The 22,451-nt window shown below is 35.2% G+C and overlaps 1 protein-coding gene across 3 annotated transcripts in view; it reads right to left on the reverse strand.

Moving 5' to 3' along the window:
- Window positions 1–22,451, reverse strand: part of LOC306873056 (dystrophin-like) — a gene marked incomplete at its 5' end in the record, with an annotated part of 132,966 nt that overhangs the window by 33,746 nt on the left and 76,769 nt on the right. For 2 of the 3 annotated variants that reach the window (XM_079422059.1, XM_079422058.1), the window contains 14 exons: window positions 5,859–5,919; window positions 6,125–6,203; window positions 7,170–7,316; window positions 7,500–7,768; window positions 7,854–7,971; window positions 9,634–9,790; window positions 11,035–11,207; window positions 15,456–15,645; window positions 15,975–16,129; window positions 16,266–16,477; window positions 17,030–17,147; window positions 19,344–19,510; window positions 19,642–19,723; window positions 19,918–19,998. In XM_079422059.1, coding sequence (XP_079278185.1) covers window positions 5,859–5,919; window positions 6,125–6,203; window positions 7,170–7,316; window positions 7,500–7,768; window positions 7,854–7,971; window positions 9,634–9,790; window positions 11,035–11,207; window positions 15,456–15,645; window positions 15,975–16,129; window positions 16,266–16,477; window positions 17,030–17,147; window positions 19,344–19,510; window positions 19,642–19,723; window positions 19,918–19,998 — 2,009 coding nt within the window. Of the gene's footprint in view, window positions 1–819; window positions 1,001–5,858; window positions 5,920–6,124; window positions 6,204–7,169; window positions 7,317–7,499; window positions 7,769–7,853; window positions 7,972–9,633; window positions 9,791–11,034; window positions 11,208–15,455; window positions 15,646–15,974; window positions 16,130–16,265; window positions 16,478–17,029; window positions 17,148–19,343; window positions 19,511–19,641; window positions 19,724–19,917; window positions 19,999–22,451 lie in introns of those variants that run through there. The other variant, XM_079422060.1, reaches the window with a different exon arrangement.

Genomic DNA, 22,451 nt, shown 5'->3' on the forward strand with positions numbered 1-22,451 from the left:
AGGGGTAATCTTTGACATCAAAAAGTTTGAAAACCCCTAAAACACACAATTTGTGGGCACCACAGACAGCTCTCTAGGCTTTGATACCCAGTCAGTATCTGGCAGCGCCCTCTAGGTTCAGGTAGTCTCGGTAGAGCATGCCAATGGCCTGATGGTAATTTTCCCACTGAGATCTCCATACCTGCACATCTCTAAGCGGTGCATGAGCGGAAGTACAGCAGTATTGTGGGTTTGGACAAGGAGGAGGAATGCCCACCAACATGCATGGATGCATCTAACAGCACAGGGTACCCACACACACACACGCACGCACGCACCTCTAATTGTGGTTCTTAGTTATGGTTGAATGCAAACGCAGCGTAAGTATGTGGTTAAAACCAAAACAGTGATCTTCTGTGTGGCATAACGCTAACTTATGGGAAGAGCACGAATATGGAGGAGTCTGTAAGGCCAAGCCTCGTTATCAACATAAGGATTTCCAATCAAATACAGCTCAAAACATACATGACAATATGAACGCCGCGTTTGGTTTATGAGTCTGCATGCTGCAAGAAGGGCACAGCAGGAACATCAGGAACTATCGATGTGTTTGGCATTGGAAAAATAAGCAAATCAAGCACTGAACGGGCATGTCGCTAAAAAGACGAGGACATCCCCGGCTGCGCTGGCTCCACGGAAAAACCGGAACAAGCACCTGCTTAGCTGTAAAGAGAACTAGGCAAAGAAGCAGCGGCTATACGGCAGATGGACGAATGCAAAACTCCTCGGCGTCCTCTACTCGCACGAGCCGACATTTATTCGGGTTTGCATTGCACTTACTTTCTCAAGTTCTCCCTCATCTCGCCTCTCGGTAATCGGCGAATCCAACGTGTGTATTTTTTAAATCCCGATGGCTCGATGTTGTTTGGGGCGAATCACCTCCGCGGTGTTCCCTCTCTACAAGGGAAAAAGCATCCGACTTCCCTGCGATCTCCCTCAGCCAGAGCGGCTCAGACGAGGCGGAGCTTTTCCTCCAGCACCCTTCCCCCTCTAACTCTCGCTTGCTCTCTCTCTCGCTCACTTACAGGCTGTGCCTCAAAACCGATCATGCCGCCTACATAGACCGCATTTTATTCGATTCCTAAAAGTGCTGGAATGTAACGCGGCTATAATCGAGTCCACGTTCAAACTCGCCTGTTTGATTCGATTAATCGATGAATTGTTCGTGCAATGTTGGAACGCTCTTGTAATGCTCAAGTGAACGTCTGAACTTTAAATGGTGCTAAAAATGCTCAATTAACTGTTTAAACTCGCGATTGATGCTGAAAATGCTCGAATAGAACATCTGAACGTTCTGATGATTTCCATAATGCAATCAAAAGTTTGATTGTGCCTATAGTTATAAAAATCGTTCTCAACATTAAAGCTTTTCAACATTTTTTTCCAGCTGATCGATAGAAACATTATCCAATCAGAATCCATCCTGCAATAACCAGCTCGAGAATTTAAAGCGACAACGACGACCGTGCGCTTTAACAGACAATATAGTTAGCTGGTGTGGACGCTAATATCGGTATCTTATAGCTCCGATAAAACAATAAATTTCGCGTTCGAATGCAACTGTGATTTGCCAAATTGTTCAATGCAACGTTTGAACACTCCTCCTGCAATAAAATGCTCAAACTGAACGTATGAACTTGTTCAAAAATGCCTAATCAACGGCTTAATCTCCCATTAATCATGAAAAATGCTTGAATTAAATATTTGAACGTTCTGATTATTTCCATAATGCTCAGATCAGATACCTGAACGTAAATTAAAAAAATAAAATAAATTAAAAAAAAAAAAAAAATCACACCAATAATACGAACCCATATTCTAGGGCTAGATGGGTTATCTATTCTCTGACAAAGCTGGTGCTACAGTGCCGGAATCTCATTTTATTAAGCTTACATTTTGCATAAATTCTAAATAAACTGTGATCCACATAATATGCAATAATTTGCTTAATGTATTGGATGGGATGGAGTTCATGAAGTTTATGAGTAAAAAGCCTATAAAAAGTTTATGGGTAAAATATTTCATTGGATAACACTTTTATAATAACTTTTATTACTGACATTAACGAACATTAGATCACTACTGTACATATATAACTGTCATGAAACTTGGATTCATATGTATATTTCATATAAATGAGTGAACTACTGATCTGTTAAGCATTAATGTTTGTTGATGACTTATTAATGAAAGTTATTATAAAGCGATCCCCTTTTATTGTCTTGCAGCTTATCATATGCAATAGGCTGGAAATAACAAATTCTAGTGCCATCTGACTGCAAGTACTGCTCCGCTTGACCAGCATTAATGACATTCATAATCTATGACAGCATCATTAAGAGTCAGTTCTCTCCTACTTGAAGTTAGATTCATGCACTGCCATGATCATAAATGCTGCCCTGAATTTATATGAAGGTTGTGTACAATACTTTAAAGATTAAATGAAATACTGTATGCCAAGCGAGTGAGTAATAACATGCATTCCATGCTGGGGGGTTTCAGCTTGGTTGTTTTTCGAATTGATCTGTTATGGAGAAAGCCTGGCATAACTGGCTCAGGAAAATTAAGACACCAGTTAACCACAAAATCACATGACCACTTCTGAGGATGATATAGATTTTAAGCCACACAAGTGATGAAATCACTATACTGGAATGACTGGAATGAAGTGTGGGGTCAATATTAATTTTTTTTATTAAGAATTTTTTGAAAGAAGTCTCTGATGCTCACCAAGGCTGCATTTATATGATCAAAAATACAGTAATATTGTGAAATTTTTTATAATTTAGAATAACTTTTATATTTTGATATCACATGATCCTTCAGAAATCATTCTAATATGCTGATTTGATGCTCAAGAAACATTTCTCATTATTATCAATGTTGAAAACAGTTGTGCTGCCTAATATTTTTGTGAAAACAGCGATAGATTTTTTTTTAATATTCTTTTATGAGTAGAAAGTTCAACAGCTTTTATTTAAAACTCAGAAATCTTTTGCAACATTATGAATGACTTTATTGTCCCTTTTGATCAATTTAATGGATCTTTGATGAATAAAAGTATTAATTTCTTTAAAAAATCTTCCTGATCCTAAACTTTTTGAGGTTATTGCAACTCGTAAGCAAGACAAGTGGGATGAGCTGTGCCGCATTTAAGAAAGAAAAATCAGAAGTGAAAGTAATACTCATAATTATATTGCAGGATGTCTGCTATAGTATCTACTGAAACAAGAAGCATCTATATCATATAGCTATGGAACATAACTTCTAAAAATGTGCTAAGCTCTGCATGTCAGGGGGTATATTGAACAGTTTGAACAATTCACTAAGGCCTTATTTTGCGAAACTTAATTCACATTTTCATAAATCAGCCATCAGGTTTTTCTCCTGCATTTTGATGTAAAACTTGCTATCACCATTTGTTAGCCACTAGTACAACTTTTTCTCACGGGTACTATTTTAGGGAAAAAATACTTCATTTAATAACTCAAGACTGACCTAGGGTCAAATAATATTCATGGTTTTATACACTGGCAATTTAACATGTACAGTCAGGTCCATAAATATTGGGACATCGACACAATTCTAACATTTTTGGCTCTATACACCACCACAATGGTAACAATATGTGCTTTAACTGCAGACTGTCAGCTTTAATTTGAGGGTATTTACATCCAAATCAGGTGAACGGTGTAGGAATTACAACAGTTTGCATATGTGCCTCCTACTTGTTAAGGGGCCAAAAGTAATGGGACAGAATAATAATCATAAATCAAACTTTCACTTTTTAATACTTGGTTGCAAATCCTTTGCAGTCAATTACAGCCTGAAGTCTGGAACACATAGACATCACCAGACGCTGGGTTTCATCCCTGGTAATGCTCTGCCAGGCCTCTACTGCAACCGTCTTCAGTTCCTGCTTGTTCTTGGGGCATTTTCCCTTCAGTTTTGTCTTCAGCAAGTGAAATGCATGCTCAATCAGATTCAGGTCAGGTGATTGACTTGGCCATTGCATAACAGTCCACTTCTTTCCCTTCAAAAACTCTTTGGTTGCTTTTGCAGTATGCTTTGGGTCATTGTCCATCTGCACTGTGAAGCGCCGTCCAGTGAGTTCTGAAGCATTTGGCTGAATATGAGCAGATAATATTGCCCGAAACACTTCAGAATTCATCCTGCTGCTTTTGTCAGCAGTCACATCATCAATAAATACAAGAGAACCAGTTCCACTGGCAGCCATACATGCCCACGCCATGACACTACCACCACCATGCTTCACTGATGAGGTGGTATGCTTAGGATCATGAGCAGTTCCTTTCCTTCTCCATACTCTTCTCTTCTCATCACTCTGGTACAAGTTGATCTTGATCTCATCTGTCCATAGGATGTTGTTTCAGAACTGTGAAGGCTTTTTTAGATGTCGATTGGCAAACTCTAATCTGGCCTTCCTGTTTTTGAGGTTCACCAATGGTTACATCTTGTGGTGAACCCTCTGTATTCACTCTGGTGAAGTCTTCTCTTGATTGTTGACTTTGACACACATACACCTACCTCCTGGAGAGTGTTCTTGATCTGGCCAACTGTTGTGAAGGGTGTTTTCTTCACCAGGGAAAGAATTCTTCGGTCATCCACCACAGTTGTTTTCCGTGGTCTTCCGGGTCTTTTGGTGTTGCTGAGCTCACCGGTGCGTTCCTTCTTTTTAAGAATGTTCCAAACAGTTGTTTTGGCCACTCCTAATGTTTTTGCTATCTCTCTGATGGGTTTGTTTTGTTTTGTCAGCCTAATGATGGCTTGCTTCACTGATAGTGACAGCTCTTTGGATCTCATCTTGACAGTTGACAGCAACAGATTCCAAATGCAAATAGCACACTTGAAATTAACTCTGGACCTTTTATCTGCTCATTGTAATTGGGATAATGAGGGAATAACACACACCTGGCCATGGAGCAGCTGAGAAGCCAATTGTCCCATTACTTTTGGTCCCTTAACAAGTGGGAGGCACATATGCAAACTGTTGTAATTCCTACACCGTTCACCTGATTTGGATGTAAATACCCTCAAATTAAAGCTGACAGTCTGCAGTTAAAGCACATCTTGTTCGTTTCATTTGAAATCCATTGTGGTGGTGTACAGAGCCAAAAATGTTAGAATTGTGTCGATGTCCAAATATTTATGGACCTGACTGTATGAATATAGGCACTGTATATTTTTGACCTTGGATAAGATTGCTTTGACATGAAATTCATTATAGAAACTTTGAAAAGCATTTCTACATTGCAGGAATAAAAAAAAAGTAATATTACAATAAAATGCTAATAGTAAAATCTTACAGTCACCAGGGTTGACATTTTACTCGTATACTGTTTAGTTTTGTAACAACACATATTTATGTATCACTTATCACAAAGAGCAAAAATATATGATTGGTTATCTGTATGAATGCAACATTTGTATTTGCACTTTTATGTAAAGTATTGCACATTTGCCAAACTTCCTGGTTTAATATAAAGAACAGTATTTGTGAAACTCACTCGCTCAGTCATCTGTACACAGAAGTTTTCAGCTATGTGTGATGCATGCTGCTACATGCATTGGCAGAGCCTAATTTATCATCTCAGATTATTCTGCACAAATTTTCCAGGGTGATATCTCTGTTCGGAAAAAAGGTCACGGCAAATCACCTTTCTTTGGTAGTCTGCTGCCAGCTGTGATATATTTCTTAGTCTGGGAGCTTTCATAGTGTTGAAATTCAATTTGTTAATTCAGTGTGGACCTTGAATATGCCTGACATCAACATGTGGGCTGAGTTTGGGAAGACTTACTTGATATAGTAGGGGACATTGTTGGGCGAAGTAGAGCGTTCAAGAGGGCTTTCAACAGACGCTGTGTGCAGAAAAGAAAACCCATTCGTGCTACCTTAATTTCAAAGCCCTTTCAATGCAAACACGTCTTCATTTGGTACATGACACATTTTATGTACAGTAACTGACTTGATAAATAAATACGCAGGATTAGTATATAAGTACAATGATATGACATTTCAATAATCATAATAATATTGCAAAACAGAACAATAAAACCCACTCACCATGTAAGAAATTCTGAGACTGGGGCCCCAAGTCCTTATAGGCTGTGGTCAGCTGGGTCAGATGTTCCTCGATGGAGATCTAAAAACCACAGAACAGACAGAAAAGAGGGACTAGAATTAATAGCTCTAAATAGTCTAATTTTAGTATCATTTATATATAACATTTTATTTTTTATTACATTTTGAATCAGCTTTAATTCATATTTTCATGTTTTTATTTTTGTTGTTTTTATTGGTTTATATATAAACAGTTCTATTAAGCTTTAATAATTTTTTTCCAGTTTTAGTTGTTTTTTCTTCTAAGTTTAAGTTTTTCATCTACTATTTTAATTTTATTACAGCTTTTCAAAAGTTTTCAGCATTTCAATTAACAGAAATGATTTTTAAATGTTTTAGTTGACAATAACAACACTCACAGAAGGAAACAATGGACAATAAAACTATTTTATAAGAAACCTATTATACAAAACATTTTTTCTTTAGAATAATTCATCATGACTGTTTTTATGTTTCTGTCCTACTTCCTTTTATTAAATAATGCCTTTCGGTTTCCTTTGTCAAATCTCTGAAGGACAGATCATTTTTGTGATCTGCTTGTTGCATCTATTGCTGACATGTACACTTTTCTACAACTTCTCAAATATTGAACTGTATTTTTTTACTCCTTTTGTTTCAGAAACTTAATCTGTGAACTGACTAGATTTATAAATAGTTGGTCCATTGGAAATGAGTGTTATTTTAAATTTAAATGAAATCAAAACTACTTTGTCTGTACACTTTCCTAATATTATTCTCAACAGTTAATGGGTGTATGTTATTCCAAATGAAATCTAGTTTGTCATTGTAATCTTAAATCAAAATGTAACACCTTGCTTTTCATCTGAAACAATGGTCCTTTTTGCTGATGCCAGTTCCCAATGGATCAAATCAAGTCTCTCAGTTCTCGTTAAACATGGGCTTTTGCTTGGAAATACATATTACAGAAGATTACGTTGCAAAACAGCAATTTACATTGACTTTAAATTAGAAGAACAAGGATGGATACCTGCAGGAGCCTCCATCTCATGTTAAGGTCATCAATTCTGCTCAGGTTGTCAGGAGAGAGCTGAATGTCAGGTGGTCTAAATGTGGAAGCTAGTTGGTTGAGCTGATTGACATTATCCTGGATGGGAGCTATCTCCTCCTGGAACGCCTGGAAAAAAACCCATAAAATCTTGATGTCTTTTGGTAAAAATGCTTATAGATTAAAATAATAAATATAAATACCATGGTATAAATATGTTACTCCCGTGGTGCTTCAGATAATACCATGGTATTGCCATGGAACATTTCCAAAAATATCTCATCATGGCGCATGTGATGAGAGGACACCAACCTTTACTCTGTCTATGTGGTTTTGCAAATCATCTATGAGCAGGTCCCCAACAGGCTTCCAAGAATTCTTCACGGCCTCAGCCTGACGTAGCTTGAAGTCCAGCTGATCCTGGGCATCCTGGAGCTCCATCAGCCTCTCCATGGCCAGTTCCAGCTGTTGCTGCCAGTCAACGGCAGCTGCACCCAGATTCTTCCATTGCACCGTTACATCCTCCACTTCTTTACGCAATATGCGGCCCACATTTTGAACCCTCTCCTCAGGACTTACATCTGGGTGGCACACAATAAACATAATACAGGTTATAGCATCTGGAATTTCTTGTATTGGGCATATGTGTAAGGGCAGATTTCATACCCTTTTGTCCAGGCCTCTGTTTCAGACCCTCACGAGGCATCTCGGCGAGGAAGGTTTTAGCATTGTCGAGTGTTCCATTGATTACTGGTTCTTTGGCACCCAATTCTCTTCTGAAGCCCTATGGAAAGCATGGAGACTTGCTATCAACAGTGCTGTCTGTCACAATGAGGGGTGAATATTTCTGCAACTTTAGCACATATGCGAAAACCTGCATCTTATTCACATTCTGTACACCCCCTGCAGTCACACTTAACCAGGTGCTATTTGTGATGGTATAGTGACGCCTCATGCATATTTAAATTAATCCATTGCCATTCCTTCCTGGGCAAACATGCCTACTTCCTATGCAAACAGGAGCTCATTATAGAATGCACTGGATTCACAAATATCAATACAGCAGGATGCAATTAACACAGTACTGTTACCAATGTTTGTGTACATTTTCTAGTGATCCTTGTGTGAAAATGTTACTGCTCAGATCTTTCAGCCATTTTTCTGGGCACATTTCCATGCAATACAAACTGTCATCAACTGTTTCTACATCATTACATGCATAATTCCTTCAAAGAACCAGGTGCTAAAATAATGCAGACATTGCATGCCAGTGTTGTTCCTAAAACGTCAATTTAGTTTTTTGTTTTGGTAATTAAAAATATAATAAAATAAGGATGAAAAAGTTCAACTTAAAATAAAAAAAAAAAAGTTTAAAATTAAATGTTTAAATATTAACACTACTAAAACTGAAATCAAAATAAAGCTAAATAGAAATATTAAGAAAATATTAAACATGACAAAATAACATTAAAATTAAATTGAAAATATAAAAAAGTAAAATCAAAATACTTCATGAATACTATAATATTATTATATAAATAATACTAAAATCACAAAATGTGACACTATTAGTAGGCATGTTCCATTCATTATTGTTTTTATGAGCAAACAAATCCTAAAAATTACGTTATCTCAACCATTACAATAATAATACAATAACAACCTCTGTAAGATATAAAAGGAAGTTGAACATTATTTTCTTATTTGTGAAAATGTTTCTGTTTTGCATTTTTCTATCAAATATTTTATTCTTAATTATATTATCAGCATATACATTTGAGTGAAAGGTTGAATTGATAATTGTCACTTTTACATGAATGGCAGCAGCATTTGAGTAGTTCACAAGTTTGATGTTAATAATAATAATAATAATACATTTTCTTTATAATGCGCTTTTCTCATACACAAAGCACTATATTTAATACACAAAATGTATACCATAACTACTCTGTTTTCAAACTTTCTTTCCAAGTTAAAGTGGAAAAATTCATTCTAGGTTTTCATTGCGGTCTCAGACGTTTGCTCAGACACAGCACAGCAATGTCAATTTATTTAACAGTTTGCAAAAACTTTGTTCAATTAAATTTATGCTGAGACTCCTACACATGCCAGTTTACTTCCCAGTTAACTGCACCTGTACAGTGTGACAGTGACTCACGCTCACTGAGCTCCCTACACTAACTACTCCACGACCACATCCTGTTTACAGCGGCCCCTGACAGCTGACAGCCATCAGCAGATGTTAATTGGTCCGCACAACCATGACAAGGGACTTTGCACCTCTCCTACGCAAGATATCATTTCCATCTGTTTAAATATTTAACAAGAACAGACTCCGATAATGATCACACTTGGGCGCAACAAAAGACAGAATGCATAAATCACGTCTCGAACGCCATTCCTCATGCTTTCAGTGAGGGGCGAAGAGGATGCGTCCTGGACTCACCTTGTGCGTAAGTAGTTGTTGGTGCACGGTTGGCACATCGCCCCCTACTGGCTTCTGATTTTCTAGCTCCTCCCTCTTCAGCTGCAGCCAGTTGAGCAGCTCTTGTAAGGACATGTGCAAGTGTTTCCACTGATCCACACCTGCATCCAGATAGGGCCTGAGGAGTCGACTGGATGGTGAGATGCGACGCTGCCAAGTGTCGAGTGTTAAATTACAAACACCACTAGAGAGCACCATACTGTCAGACCGCAACTGAATTTTTACAAAGAAGGTGCTGGATAAAGGAGGAGATTCGAGAAATCTTTGAATCTTGTATTTGAATATGCATGAACATTAGAAAAGCTTTTACCAGCTCTTTCTTCTACCAAGGAAAATGCGGTCCTAGAAGTTGCTTTTTAGCACTAATGGAACTCAAATTTGCATTCAAACATCATGAATTCAGACCTTATGTGAAAGCATTACAGATTCTGCCTAGAGAAAAATTGCAGACTCCCAAGCAAAATTAAAAGATTTTTACATTTGCTGGAAATATGAGTGGTTCAAGACAGACCAACATGATGCTAAGTTGTTAGTGTTATATAAAAAAATAATTATTAAATTATTAAGATAAGACAGAAATATTTAACAGTTGTAAATTATAATTTAATGACACTTTTATGAGTCTTTACGACTATAAAAAATACTTATAATTTTTAATTATGCTTATTCTTAGTAGTAGTAGTAGTATGTTCTAACTATTAAAACAAATAAATATATTTAAAAAAAGAAAAAACAAATGATAAAAAAATAAGACAATTTGTAAATTATAATAATTTAATGAGACTTTTGAAAGTTTATGGGTTTTGTCAATGATAATAATTAAAAATATTCATACTTTTTATTATGATTATTATTATTATTAGTAGCTTTAAAACAAATAAATATAAAATAATAAATGATAATTAAAAAGACAAATATAATAGTTGTAAATTATAATAATTTAACATTTAAAAATGTAATGGCATTTGAAAATATTACAAAAGACAAAAAGTTATTTTAAATTGTAATACTATTTCACAATATTTATTTTTACTGTAAATGCAGCCATATATGTGTGTGTGCAAAAATATTCGCAAAAATATTCATTCATCATTTATTTCTGTAATGCAAATAATCCAGGCAAATAACACGTTAAAGTGTAATATTTAATGTTAGGGAAACCTAAGTTGTTAGCAATGCCTTGCAAGCAGGACTAAAAATATGCCGGCTTTTACTTTATATTTAAAGTCAAATAAATGCAATGGTTTGCATAAAGTATTACACAGGCCTGGGGCTTATATATGATCACATTATTTTTCAAAGCCCGTTTCTGCTCAGCGTGAATTCTTCCCAGGTTAAATATAGATGATTAATTTGTCTTACCTTATACTCATAACTTTGTTACACAACTCATGCCACCGATGCCCCATGCCATCAAGTCGTTTTTGTAGCACCACAGCATTGTCTGTTCCCTCCAGAGATGATACGATACGCTGTCCGTTTTCATCTAATGAATGGTACATCTCCCGGTGGGCATCAATCTCTGCCTGGAGATCCTGCGAGGATTAAAAGAGATCACAGACATCCAAGTTACAGTTCAGCATGTGATTAGGGATAAAGAAAGAGATTCTTTTACTTCTCCCGATACTTGTTACATCTACTGTGTACATGCTAACAAGATGTGCTTTTGGAACATGTTTTGCTCTAATCGAATATAACATGCCACAGTAATAGTAATGTTATAAATTATTTTTAAAGGGAACACTTGCATTGCATTTTCATTGAATAAAATAAAATAAAAATTTGTGTTATTAGTTATTTTAGTATCATATCAAAGGTATTATAGCTTTTTAAATATTTTAATTAGTTTTCATTTTTGTATTTTCCATTGTCATTTTAATTTTAGTTGCAGTTTTAGTAATTTTGTTGTTTTATCATTATACACTGCCCTCCAAAAGTTTGGAAACGCCCTAGAAAAGTGGGGTTTTGGACAACATTGGCATGAATCCTTTTTAATTTCTGATAATTTTGCACTGATAAGGGACAACACAAACCAAGAAAATGTTTTATTACATAAACAGTTTACACATAGAAAAAAACTAAAATTTTCGATTAATCAAAATATCCACCATTAGCAGCTATTACAGCTCTGCATAATCTGGGCATCCGAGCTGTCAGTTTATTCAAACATTGACTTTAGCAATCAATTGTTGAAGCTATTAAAGTGTGCTGACCCAAAAATCTTTTAAAAACCTTGTTTAAAAACGTTTAAACCAGTAACCAGGCATCACAGCTGGCAAAGGGTACATGTCTGACTTTGACATGTATATATTGCCATTATCATGTTTTATTGCTGGTCTTCAATGATAATGCCAAGTTACTTTAATGTATTTGCACCAAAAAATGATAAGGATTTATGCTGATATCGTCCAAAACCACACTTTGCCAGGGGTGTTTCCAAACTTTTAGAGGGCAGTGTATACCATTAAAAAAAAAATAGTTTTTATTAATTTTTATTCCTGTTTTAGTCAATTAGAACATCAAGTTGAACTAAATATAAATGAGAAATGTTGATTTATTTTATTTTTATAAGTAAAAAATTTTTTTTTATTGTTTTAGTCAATTACAATAACCCTGAATATTATATAATATAATATATACCTTAAAATCTTGATATTGATTTAAAGACAAAATCAAGAGTCAATAATAGTTTCAAATGCTATCACTGCTCTCATTAATTAAAAATGGCATTTTTAGACATATTTTAGTATTTCGTAAGGTAACGCAAGTCAGCAGCATTTCAAAATTCATGTGCTTTAAATGGAAATCTATTTTATCATTTTTTTTTTATTATTTGAGAAAAGATAAATGGAATACTGTTAACAAACCAACAATTTTCATGCATTTCTCTTTAAGTGTTTGCTCCCATAGTTTGAAACCAATTTCATTCAAAGTCATGATGCAAGCCAAACAAATCCAAAGTCACGAAGCAACCGCGAAGCTGACAGTGAAGATCAAACCTTAACATGATACGTCTTCCTGTGCAACATATCCAATGAACGAGCGACATCAAATGAATGGAAAACAGCCCGTCTGACTGTCAGCAGCGACAATCCTTTAATTCCCCACCATGTGGACGTGTCTGACGCGAGGCGAAAACGAGGGAGAAAGGGACACCGTGAGGAAGAGAGCGAGGAAATGTATTCTGCGACCATGTGTCTACATGCGATGTGAAACGAGCTGCAGAATGCCAGTCGCGGAGGCACACTGGCCCTGTTGTTTGAGGCGCGAGTGGGCACTGCGAGCGAGGAATGGGTCAGAGCTGGTTTTCTGGGAGAACAGAGGCTTCCCTTTATAGCCCACGTCTTTGTCTGCCTCTTCATATTTAACTGTGTCTCTGCACCGTTGCCAAATGCACATATCTCCCATACCAGTGAGAAGCGGGCGACCTGGACAATGGACCCGTCAGTTTACTCTGCCTTCCTAATAAATAACACTTAAACTCCCGAGAGCTGATAATGGGAATGGAGTTTAACATTATTTACTCTTCAGTAATACTGTTATAGTGTTTATGTCCTAAAAATAGCGCATCAAACACTACTCTGTGCAACTGTTTAAATCTAAGGAGGAGTGCTGTCCTATCTGTATTTTAATGCAGAAAAGCTGCAGGTGGATAACGCCATAGAATGATTTATAAAAGTGTATATGTATCCTTTTTTATTTATTTAATTTATATTGTTCACAGATCTTTGATATTAAAACCAAAGCGGATTAGCAATTTAGTGCAAATTTTGAACACCGAGTAGGTTTCCCAGGTCATGAGGAAACTGCAGGGTGTTCGTGAGTTGTTGAAAAGCTAATTAATTATATTGAATGTAAAATTGAAATATATAAATAAATAATTGGGGCTGCATGATGTGATTATCAAATCAAAGGTATCAGTTTAATGAAATAACTGTATAGTCTGATTCACTGCATGTTTTAGAGTGAAGCATGCAGCGCATTTCATTATTATAATGATCAAATATTATCAAAGTTTGATTTTACAATACATTTGTAATTTACAACAGTAATACATTTCTGTCTTTATTTTTTAACATTATTTAAAAACAAATTTGTATAGGCGTTGAAACAGTTACTAACTATACACATTTAAAAAACTACTAATAACAACCATTAAAATTATTATTAATATTTATATTATTATTATTATAATCAGAGAAACTCCAAATATGTTGTGAAATTATTGTAAATTACAACTATAATATATTTGTCTTTTTATAATTTGTTAATTTTATAATTAGTTTTAGAACAGTTAAAATATTCTATTATTATTACTAATAATAATCATAATTAAAACTATTATTATTATTATTATCATCAACATCAGTGAACGCATGAACATTCAAATGTGTTGTTAAATTGTTATAATTTGCAACTGTAATATATTTGTCTTTATTTTGATAATTATTTTATATTTCTTTTATAATAGTTAAAACTGTTAATAATAATACAGAATTAAAATACTACTAATAATAACAATTATTATTATTATTATTACTACACAGAGAAACCCAAAATGTATTGTTAAATTATTGTTAAATTAATATATATAGTATATTTGTCTTTTATAATTAGTTTATTATTTTATAATCATTTTTTAGAATAGATAAAATATTCTACTAATAATCACAATTAAAACCTTTATTATAATTATTATTCACAGAACCATGAACATTCAACCATGAACTGAAACTAATCAACAGAATTATTTTATAAATAATAGTTAAAACATACTACTACTTTTAATAACAACAAAAATAATTTAAATGATTAAACATTTTAAAATTATTATTATTATTACTATCATCAACATCAACATCAGAGAACTGTGAAAATTCAAATGTGTTGTTAAATTACTGAAATAATAACTTAAACTCTCAGAGGGTACTTCAACTAAATATTTTATGTCTAAGTAGGGTTTCTGTCATCTATGCGTGTGTGTAGCAGGAAATGGAAAACCTGGACTGGAGCTGGAAATGCTCTAAACAAATGCTTTAAAGGGGGAGTCTAATGCTATTTCATGCATTCTGAGTTATCTACACTGGTAAAGAGTTGGATTCTCATGCTAAACACAGTTTCAAAAAACTATTTGAATGTATGGCAGTGTAATTCTGTGTCAAATACACTCTAAAACTTTTCAACTTTTCAAAACATGAAGGGAGGAATTCCTGTGCACACCCTTCAACATCATCGGACTCTAAAGCAGTGTGTTTTTAGATGTGAGGGAAAGATAACCTTGTTCAGCTTCCCAGCGAGCCCAGCATTACGTGAACAGTGGATGCAGTTTGTTTTTCTGGGGCAGCAACGGAGTTTTGCAAGTGTTCAGGTGACGAATGTTTTATAAACAAGGTCCAGTTCAACGCTGGCTTTGTACATTGCTTGATACTGAAAGATGGAGCGGTCCCAGCTATAAAAGATCCCGGTCATGAATCGGAACCGGAGGCAGAAAGTGAAGCTGCATCAAATTTCGGTGTTTTGTTGGCAATCGGCGTTCATGTGCTCGTGACTCTTTAGCTCGGCCCAAGACACACTCTCTCTCCTGTTTTCAGAGAGAATCGTAAAGCTGTATATTTCTTTTATAAATATGGTAAAACTAAAGACTCTTTGGAGATATGAAGAATGCTATACTACTCTATAGGTACTCAAGAGTAACATGAGATTGGGCAAATCTATGAGTGTTGTCCATTTTAACCAAAGAGGGAAAATTGCTGTGACATATGCAATTTGGAAATACCGCTTACCTGCCATTGCTCAAGTAAATGCCGAACTGTGGCAGGGTTTTCCAGAAGTCCCTCCTTAAACGTGGCATCTTGTAAGACATTGGCTGTGGTTTCTGCTTCAGTTAGCCAATTAAGGAATTTCTCCAGGTCCAAGTAGAAATGCTGCAACTGTCGCAGTCCGGCTTCCAGATCTGCCTCCTTGTCCCCTGCACTGAAAGGGAAATTACTTCATTATTATATAGAAACGAGGTTAAATTAAGTAATACCTTAACATCCTTCTTTAACATTTAATACATGTTATTATTAGATTGTTGTATCTGTTGGTAGCACATGCTTTAAACATCAAACCACAGAATCTCGAATGGCACACAATTCTTCTGAAATCAACTGCACCTTTGAAATAAGCTCTTATGCACCCTCGCTGTGTCAGCAGTGCATTATTTTCAGACTCAACAATATTACAAATACTTCATTTTCAGGGAGAATGTTATTATATGCTACTCCACTGGTCGGTGATCAAAGATTTGAACAGAAGCTCACCGCTTTTTGATGTTGGCCCAAGCTAGAGTCATGCTTTCAGTCATTTGTTTAACTTTGCTTGTGTCATCGTCTGCATAAAGGGTCAGTAGTTTGTTTGCCAGCTCATTGGTGACATTCATCTGAGCTTGCCACTGCTGTATATCCTTAGAAAGTTGCTGCAATAGAATAATACAGCATTTATTTGTAGTAATCAAATCGCATGCATTCATCTGCAGTTCATTCAAAGAACACAAGCACACTGATTCGCTTATGTTCTGTCATGAAATAGATATTGTGTTCATTCTACATTACCTTGACATCTGCATTTTGGCCTTTTAAATCATCAGCACTGTGAGAAACTTTTTTCCAGCTCTCCAGTTTTTCATTGGCTTTCTTAATGAGAGGCTCCACCCTTTTTCTGGCCTCCAGCCAATCGCTGGAGTCCTTATACATGTTCTGCAGCTGAAGGACCCTCTCCGACAGCTTGGTGTGGGAATCTTCCCAGTGTGCCTGTAATTTTTCAACTTGAAATAAAAGACAGAAAGTTTCTAAAGAACAAGTCTGAAAATCATAGTTCATATAATGGTCTATAAAATAAAATTAATTATTTGTCTAATTATTTTTGAATGAATAAATAAATTGATTGGCTGGCTGGCTGGCTGAAAGACTGATTGTTTCTCACAACCACATACAATGCCATTGCTTAATGACAATTTTACCTTTTATATTTCAGGAAAAAAAAGATAGTGGTGACTACACAAAATTTTCCTTCTTTCTTTTTCTTTTAAGTTTAATTAACCAGATATTACATCATTTTTTAAAATTAAATCCAAACACAAATTCTTTTGTCTTACAGTATATTGTAGTTTGTGTTCAATAGTGTTGTCTTATAATACTATACGACCTTGAGATGCCCATTAAGACACAATCCTTGCCAACAGTCAGTTTACTTTCTGCATTATTTCTGAGATTTAGTTTTCCATCAAGCCGTTACAATGTTAGAACCTTCATATCACCACAAATACAGTGTATCGCTGAGAGAGAATATGGACATGGATGAGGCAAAGCTGACTTACTGCGGTCTGTAATGGTTGCCCGTGTCTCAGGGTTATTGGTTTTGTTCTTCAGGTTCTGAGCTGCAGTGATTTGTTTGTTCAGCTGTGGGCATCTTTGCTCCATGTCTTGCAGTGTTGACTGTTAAATCACAGCAGATAATTATTTTACTACAGAGTTGTGTGGGATCTTGTGGTCTCATGAGGCCACTATGTGAGGTAAAAGAGTCCTAATGTATATTTTTTGTATTATGTTAGTACACCAAATATACAGTATTTTGGTGATATTGATTATATTGGTTTAATAGTTTTATATTATATTGGTGATTAGTAATAATAATATTACTAGGGCTGTCAATTTAACATGGTAATTTGGTGTGATTAAATAGGGAAAAATGTTTGATTAACGTTAAAATGTTTAAGTCATCGATCTCACATTGCATGCAGTTGCTGACGAACATGATGCAGATCGACTGACTGTGTGATGTAACATTAGAATGCAGTTATGTGAGTTTAAAATTCAAGACATGGGGGCAAAAAAAAAATCAATATTCAATATTTTGAAATAATAATAATTTCCTTTAAAACCTATAAATCTCATAGGATTATTTATGCAATTCTAAATACTTAACAGTCTGTGAAAATATAATTAATTATGGCAACATTGTAGCCTAAAAAGGTTTTGTAATATCTATCCAATGCCTTTCTTATTTAACGCAATAATGACTTTAAATGATCTAATAATAATATAATAATTACTTAAAAATACAATATTATATTACAATATAAATAATATATATATATATATATATATATATATATATTTTTTTTTTTTTATTGAATAGTGTGTGTGTGTATATATATTTTTATATTATTTATATTATATATATATATTTTTTTTTTGACACTCCATAGACAGCAACACAACTGAAACGTTCCCAGGTCCAGAAACGTAGTAAATACATCGGTAAAACAGTCTATGTGACATCAGTGGCTCAACTTCAGTTTTACGACGCTACGAGAATACTTTTTTTTGCGCAAAGAAAACAAAAATAACAATTTACTCAACCATTCACTCAACCCCAGTTACGTCGCCCACCATTTTAGAGAGTATCACAATGCATACACACGCTTTTTCCTAAGCGTAAACAACGCTTAATACGCAGAATACGTTCATGCGCGCTTTCTCCCCGAACGTAAACAACGCTGATTACATCAAATACGCTCTTAGGTACTCTCCAAAATGGTGGAAGACATAACTCGGGGGAGAAGAATGGTTGAGTAAATTATGTTATTTTTGTTTTCTTTGTGCAAAAAAAAAAAAAAAAAAAAAAAAAAAAAGTATTCTCGTAGCTTCGCAAAACTGAAGTTGAGCCACTGATGTTACATGGACTGTTTTACCGATGTATTTACTACGTTTCTGGACCTGGGAACATTTCAGTTTTGTTACTGTCTGTGGAGTGTCAGATAGCTCTCGGATTTCATCAAAAACATCTTAATTTGTGTCCCGAAGATGAACGGTCTTACGGGTTTGGAACGACATGAGGGTGAGTAATTAATGACAGAATTTTTATTTTGGGGTGAACTAACCCTTTAATCACGATTAATCGCATCCAAAATAAAGGTTTTTGTTTGCATAATATATGTGTGTTCGGTGTATATATATAAATATACATACATACAGTATATATTTTGAAAATATTTACATGTATTTGCATAAATATAAATATATTTTATATATAAACAAATTTATTTTCTGAAATATAAACATGCAAGTGCGTATTTATATATACATAATAAATATACACAGTACACACATATATTATGCAAACAAATCTTTTATTTTGGATGTGATTAATCGTGATTAATCGTTTGACAGAATATTATTGAATAATATAATTATTTAAATTAACACACACAAACACAATATGTACCACAATTACATTTTTAAACACCATTTTCTATTTAATTAACAGCCTATTTTTTAATGTTGTGCCTTTAACACTTAAGGTACCTTAAAGGCACAGCATTAAAACAATGCCATCTTCAGGTAAAACAATGCCTTACCTAATAATAATAAGGTTTGGTCTGCTGCTAATTTCAAATGTGAAAAGGCTAGCCAATCATTACAGAGGTCATTAAAATTTACTGTACAGTCTGCGTAATTCTAAGGGTCAGAGAAAGGGTGGAAATTGGTAAAATGTTTGGTTGAACTAAATTCTCTTTGCTGCTTTATGGAGTATGGAGAAAAGATTAAATGCTGCCCCTGCAGGACAGTAAACAAAGTATTTTACTGTGGAAATGGAATAAGACTGACAAGCTGACTTCACAATCTGACCTTGAGTTTCACCGTCATTTCGTTGATCTCATCAAGATCTCCGACCGTTACTCTCTGAGTCTGGACCATGTGATCCAAAAGAGTGAGCCAATCATCAAGCTCCATCCAGGATTTATTGAATTTATCAAGGGCTGCATCTCCTGCTGCACTACCAGTCAAAGTTACGGCTGGAAAGTAACAAATTATCTTTTGTTCAGACTTTCAGACGTCTAACATCACATAAGCAACATGAGATGTGCTTTAATTTTAATAGCGTATTATTGTAGCTACAATCATCACACATTATGCGATTTCATACCTGCGAGCTGACATTTGTCTCGCCAGTCTTTAAGGAGAACTTGAATAGATGTCCAATCTGCACTGAGGCCATCAAATTGCCCCTGGAATACATCAATCCAGGAGAATTATATTAAATAAGGTTTCATGCCGTGAAGCTGATAGACTGATATAGTCTGATATATTACATTACAGTACAGCGATGGTAGATCCTACTGGGAAGTGTGCAGAGTAATCAAATATCATAGTCATAGTGTTTCTGAGATCATATTTAATAATATCATGGTCGATTACACACCTTCTCCGGTTGGCATGGTGGTCTCTCTTTCCCCAAAACAGCTTCCACTGCTGGTTTCTTTTCCTTTACATCCTCCTCAATCTACACAAAATGAAAAAAATAATTAACAACAGTCCAAGTCACAAGTCACATATCACAAAAAAATTGATTTTGGGGGAGAAATGCCCTCTGAAATACCCTTAAAAGGAACACTCCACTTTTTTTTTGGAAAAAGGCTAATTTTACAACTCCCCTAGAGTTAAAGAGTTGAGTTTTACCGTTTTTGAATCCACTCAGCCGATCTCCGGGTCTGGCGGCAGCACTTTTAGCTTAGCTTAGCATAGATCATTGAATCGGATTAGACCATTAGCATTTGGTCATCAAAAAATGACTAAAGAGTTTCGATATTTTTCCTATTTAAAACTTGACTCTTCTGTAGTTCCATTGTGTACCAAGACCGACGGAAAATAAAAAGTTGCGATTCAACTGTTTAACTCTAGGGGAGTTGTAAAATGAGCCTATTTCCAAAAAAAGTGGAGTGTTCCTTTAACTATGAAAAGGAGCAATAGTAATAGTTATACGTGCCTTGCCAAGCACCACGAAGAAACAAAGACAAAAGAAAAGAAGAAACAAAGATTCGGTTTTGAAAAAAAAAAAAAAAAAAAAAAAAAGTATAAATATGCATGCAGCAATGTGCAAATCATAATAAACGGTGTAGAGCCAAATCAGAGTAAACCAGCCACAAATAATTCAAAACCACACAAGTACAGATGTACTGATTTTTTCATAAATTCAGTAACTGAAAGAACAAATGATTTCCTGAACCCATTAGTTCCATGTCTAGGGAAGCGAAACCCGTGTCTTGATGGGAGCAGCTGAAGCTCTGTATGAAGATGATGCTGGGAGTCTAATTAAATAGACAGTCTATGTCGTCTAAAAACCCTCTTGGTACAAATTTGAGAGATTGTGTAAAATAAGACCTGTGACTTGGTGACTGTTAAATAATATTATTTTCCCTAAAGACCCTGACCGGCAAAGCAATGGGTCATTAAAAAAGTTAAATCAGACTTTTATAATAGAGTACAACATAAGTTTCCTTAATCTTTGAAAACACCTTGTTGCTGAACGAAGGGATCAAATAAGCCAGTGGTTCCCAACCTGGGGGGCGCCAGAGTTCACAGCGGGGGCGCGGGAGCAGATATACTTTGAGGTAGGGGTGGGCGATAAAATGACAACTATAACTATAGTTATATAATTTCCTCGATAAAATAAGTTAGATAAATATTCAATTAAATTTTGAATGACAAACAGCAGAAACACACTGTGTGCAACGATACAGTCAGTAGCTTTTCAATCTACAAATCGCCATCGTTTACCATGGATTTACTGTAGTAATATTAAATAAACCATGGTATTGTGGCAGAAATGTGGGGTATTTATATCAAATGTATTATATTAATGTACATGTATTAAATGTATTAAAGGAGTAATTGAATGTAATTAATAAAACTCAAAGTCAATAAAATTAAATTTCACCAAATAAAAAAGGAGGTTGTTGCAATTTTTTACAGATGTTACTGATTTTGATAATGAACATAAATTTACATCTGCATCCTTACTCAAACTACTACTGTCAACTCATATATATATATATATATATATATATATATATATATATATATATATATATATATATATATATATATATATATACACAGGTCCTTTTAAAAAAATTAGCATATTGTGATAAAGTTCATTATTTTCTGTAATGTACTGATAAACATTAGACTTTCATATATTTTAGATTCATTACAACACAACTGAAGTAGTTCAAGCCTTTTATTGTTTTAATATTGATGATTTTGGCATACAGCTCATGAAAACCCAAAATTCCTATCTCAAAAAATTAGCATATCATGAAAAGGTTCTCTAAACGAGCTATTAACCTAATCATCTGAATCAACTAATTAACTCTAAACACCTGCAAAAGATTCCTGAGGCTTTTAAAAACTCCCAGCCTGGTTCATTACTCAAAACCGCAATCATGGGTAAGACTGCCGACCTGACTGCTGTCCAGAAGGCCATCATTGACACCCTCAAGCAAGAGGGTAAGACACAGAAAGAAATTTCTGAACGAATAGGCTGTTCCCAGAGTGCTGTATCAAGGCACCTCAGTGGGAAGTCTGTGGGAAGGAAAAAGTGTGGCAGAAAACGCAGCACAACGAGAAGAGGTGACCGGACCCTGAGGAAGATTGTGGAGAAGGACCGATTCCAGACCTTGGGGGACCTGCGGAAGCAGTGGACTGAGTCTGGAGTAGAAACATCCAGAGCCACCGTGTACAGGCGTGTGCAGGAAATGGGCAACAGGTGACGCATTCCCCAGGTCAAGCCACTTTTGAACAGAGAAGCAGCACTGGACTGTTGCTCAGTGGTCGGATGAAAGCAAATTTTGCATGTCATTCGGAAATCAAGGTGCCAGAGTCTGGAGGAAGACTGGGGAGAGGGAAATGCCAAAATGCCTGAAGTCCAGTGTCAAGTACCCACAGTCAGTGATG

Source organism: Barbus barbus, assembly GCF_936440315.1.
Source record: "Barbus barbus genome assembly, chromosome: 7".
Classification (NCBI taxonomy): domain Eukaryota; kingdom Metazoa; phylum Chordata; class Actinopteri; order Cypriniformes; family Cyprinidae; genus Barbus; species Barbus barbus.